This window comes from Bactrocera tryoni, unplaced genomic scaffold, assembly GCF_016617805.1.
Source record: "Bactrocera tryoni isolate S06 unplaced genomic scaffold, CSIRO_BtryS06_freeze2 scaffold_282, whole genome shotgun sequence".
Classification (NCBI taxonomy): Eukaryota; Metazoa; Arthropoda; class Insecta; order Diptera; family Tephritidae; genus Bactrocera; species Bactrocera tryoni.
The window spans coordinates 7,519-11,733 of record NW_024396004.1 but is presented as its reverse complement, the minus strand read 5'-3'; the positions used below and the strand labels follow the sequence as shown (position 1 = coordinate 11,733).

The 4,215-nt window shown below is 43.4% G+C and overlaps 1 protein-coding gene across 1 annotated transcript; it reads right to left on the bottom strand.

Moving 5' to 3' along the window:
* Positions 1–1,203: 1,203 nt before the first annotated feature.
* On the bottom strand, positions 1,204–3,736 carry LOC120781105 (the record flags this gene model as incomplete). Its single annotated transcript, XM_040113247.1, has 2 exons — positions 3,599–3,736; positions 1,204–1,769 (listed from the first exon to the last, which is right to left on the bottom strand). Coding segments are annotated over exons 1-2 (704 nt in total), but the record flags the coding sequence as incomplete, so codon positions are not given.
* Positions 3,737–4,215: the final 479 nt, after the last annotated feature.

The following is a 4,215-nucleotide window of genomic DNA, read 5'->3' as shown; positions in this document are numbered from 1 at the left end:
ATATGTGTTTAATTATAAAAATTTGGAACCACACTTACCTACGTCTGTATCGCTAGGAAGTCGCAAAAGGAGAGAGCGCGCGCAACTTTTTTAGTTAGTGTTTAGTTGCGCGCGAATTGAAACTTCGAAAAAGTAGAAAAGAAATGATTGCTCTGCCGATACAGACGTGGCAAAAAAAATTGAGCGGGGGCGGCGTCAACATTCTCCCCGCCTTGCAGTATTACTGCAAATGCAGTTTACAATAAATTACTTAAAGCTAACTTAACTAACTGGCTCCTGCACTTCCTCTTCCACGTCTTCTTTGCAGATGGGGTGGCCGACAAGACGAATCGAGTCTGGTTCGGTCCGAGAAATGCCGCTGAGATGAATCGAGTCTCAGTCGGTCATTACCATGCCGCCAATTTGCATAGAAGTCACCACCTCCCGAGGTCGGCGAGACGACTCGAGTCTAACTCGATCCTGGGTAAGTGGTAACTGTGAGAGGCGTTGGCAGCCAGTGCACTTTATTATGCCGATATTATACGACACCGGATATTATAGATCCCAGTGTCGTATTTTGGGCGATGAGTTGACCCACTGCCGCTCATTGTAACTCTGGCAACATGAGTCGGTAGTAAACGTCCACTCCCAAAATTACATAGACTGGCGCTGCCCTGTTGGAATGGTCGTATAAAGTTTCTATATTGGCGTCGGCGTTATGAACCTGGTTGCAGTTCGAGCTCTTATTAAAGCGGTTGGTGACAGCGCAATTCTTTGCTGCCAAGGTAGTGTTGCATGTATCTGCTTGACGACGAACGTCTCGTCCACGCCTTCACTTCAGATGGGGTCGCCGACGAGACGAATCGAGTCTGGTTCGGTCCGGACAATGTCGCTGAGACGATTCGAGTCTCAGTCGATCGTTGCCATGCCGCCAATCCGAAAGGAAGTTACCAGCACGCCGAAGTCGGCGAGACGACTCGAGTCTGGCTCGATCTTGGGCGTGTGGTATGCGGGAGAGGCCTCGTTGCTCAGAGCTTTGCGTGACTGATGGCGTCAGTTGACACGGTTGAGAGAGGTCCGAATACGTCGTGTCGATTGTCAATGAATTCTCTTCCATTTCTATTGTTGTGCGGGTGGCGCTCCGGCTGAAGCCGACATGCGTTCGACTTTAGATTGTGGCGATGCTTCTTTTTCAGTCATCTCGTATTTCTTTGAAGCTGGTACCTGCTGTGCGTTATTTGTGCATTGTGTGACAATTGTATCTTGTCATTTGTGATGGTCGTACTTGGTTTGCCCGTTGACGACGCTGTGGATTGTGCATGTGTTAGTGATTGGGGTTCCTCTTGTTTCACCGGTGGTTTTTTCTGGTGTTTTTTGAGCACCTGTACGAGTTCGCCCTTGACATTGAGTCGTATCTCTTCGGGCACACGTTTGATCTCCTCGTAGAGTGAGAGCAAGAAGAGCTTGTCAGGATCACGATTCTTCCGTCTTTTTGCTTTTGCGGATTCTCGTTGCATTGCGGCTGCAGCATGTTGTTGGCGGCACAACAGATGCGAGTGCAGGCCGCCGTGGAATGCCTGTAGGTGTGCCAGCGGATTATGTTGTTGTGACGAACTGCTGCCAGATACCTGGTCACCGTTGTGCGATTGCATCCCAACGCCGGGTGCTCGAAATGCGCCACCATGTGTATCGGTGTGATTCGATGAGCCGGGCGCATCATTGGTTTTGCCATCATTGCTGGCATGATCCTGTTGTTGCTGCTGCTGCTGTTGATGCTGCTGATGTTGTTTCTGTTGTATAAATATAGAATTAGTGTTATTTTTACTACAAAAATGGTTTTGTGTTTGTTGTCGAGTTATTGTTGAATTTTGTCTGTCGCCTTTACCATTTATTTTTGTTTCTTCGGAGGGAACGGAACCTGTTAAAACCCAACCGAACACTGTACGTTGTGCTACGAGGAATCCAAAGATTTTCGATTTTACCCCATTTAGAATGATTTTCGGGTAAAGATCTGCTCCGATCAACAAGTCAACCTTTTGACTTGTATAGAAATTATTATCCGCTAAGGGGATCTTGGGTAACCTTTTGACAATTGAAGAGTTAATTGATCTGGATGGAAGTAGTCCAATCAATTTTGGCAGTACCAACGCTTCCGCTTCTAGTTTAAAACCTTTGTTACGGGGCGAGCCAATTGTGATCGAGCATACCGATTGAACTCGTCCTGATACGGTGTTATTCTATCCTGAAACTCGCGCGCTGATCCTTTTGCTTGCCAGATGTAAGCGTTTTTGCAGACTATTGCTTACGAAGGTGGCTTCAGATCCTGAATCAATCAGGGCTCTGACAGTGAAGATGCTCTCGTTGTGACATACGGTCACCATGGCTGTACCTAAGAGCATACTTCGACTGGTAGGCACATTTGAAATATTGGCCTTAATAGAGGCCACATGAGATTTAGTAGAAATCTCAGTAGTGTTTGTGCTGTCGGACATCTGAGCTATTTCCTCACTCTGATCCCGGTGAATCATGGAGTGATGTCTCTGTTTACATTTATTACAATTAAACATACTTTTGCAATTTTTGACTTCATGTGAGTCCGATAAACAGTTTAGGCAGACGTGGAGTTTTCTGACAGCATTTAACCGTGCGTTAGGCTGCATCTCAATGAATCTTTGACAAGTTTTCAAAATGTGCGATTGAGATGAGCACAGTTTACATTTAATATTGTTTGTCTTAACGTGATGGGAATTGATGGGTTTGTATCCAATCCTTGACTGCAAGGTTGGTATCCGACCTTCACCATCAGCCGACTTAGTATTAGGTTGAGTACTCAACTCGCCTTTGAGGTTTGATACTCTCTCTAGCGTTTTAACCCGTTTGGTTAGAAATTTGTCTAAGTCCACCCATTTTGGGATCTCTGAATCCGAATCCAGAGATTGATCCCAAAGCGACAGTGTGTTGTCCGGCAGTCGGATAGAACACAAATACGTAAATATGGCATCCCAACTATCTACATTGATGCCATGTATTTGTAAAGCTGAAATGCAGCTATTAATCTCCCGCTGTAAATTTCTGAGTTCGGTCTCAGATTCTGTTGAAATGTGCGGGAGCTTGAATAATTAATTTAATTGTGTGTTGACAAGCACTCGCTTCTTTTCACATTTACACAACAAATTATTCCAAGTCAATGCGAATCCGTCATTCGTCAGTGGCGCTTTCGAAACGATAGCTTTTTCCTCACCTCGCGTTTTTTTATTCAAACGGAATAACTTTTCAACCGGAGATAGTCTTCAGTTATTCCCATAAATGGCGACAAATAAATCCCTAAATGAGGGCCATTGTAAAACATCGCCATGAAATATTTCGGTATCACATGGCGGTAGGTTGATGGTATACCTCACGGGTTCTACAGTTTGTTGTAACTGTTCAGGTTGAATCACTGTAGAATTTGAAGTAGGGCTTTGGTTGAACCCCGTGAGGTTGTGGATGTGTTCGCCCATCAAGGCCGCGCAACACACATAAGCGTGGTAACAGCTTGTATATTTAAGTTTAATATCGTCAATTGATCTTGTGTCAGAAGGACCCACTTTTGTCAAACACAACTTGTATTTGACTTTACCTCTGCCCACAGAGATTTCAGTTCAGCTTGTTGAACTTCAAGAGAGTAGGCACTTTGATTGTTTGCTGTTGGATTAAAAGATTCCTCAAACTCCAGTAGAGCGTCTGCAGCTGTGGTAAAGGCTCTGATTGATCCCATTGTTTTCAAAAATTGAACCGGAACTGCAAAAATGTTGCACAAACTCGGATTTGAACTTGAAATTAAAGTTTAAAAAATATTTGCAAATATGTTGCGAAAGTTCAAAAGTTATAGAACCAATCACGGACAGACTCTAAATTAGTAGTGGGTTGTTTCTTAGTGAAGCGGGAATATTCGAAAGCACAAAAAAAATTAATCAATTTAGTAAATTATTTTCTCAAAGTATTTCTCTTAATTTTAATTTGAATGCGCTTGCTGGGTAATCGTCCCAATGCACTTGCACGCCTAGTCCTTGACTATGTACACCAACAAAATTGATTTGTGCTTAATTGCTTTATTAAAATCCAAATATGTATAAATACAGATAAAAATTCACAGGCACTTATTTGATTTACTATATCCACTATTCACTTTCACTTTTATCACTGGGTTATTTTCGAACTATTTCGATTTCACCACTATACTCTTTGTTTGTTGGG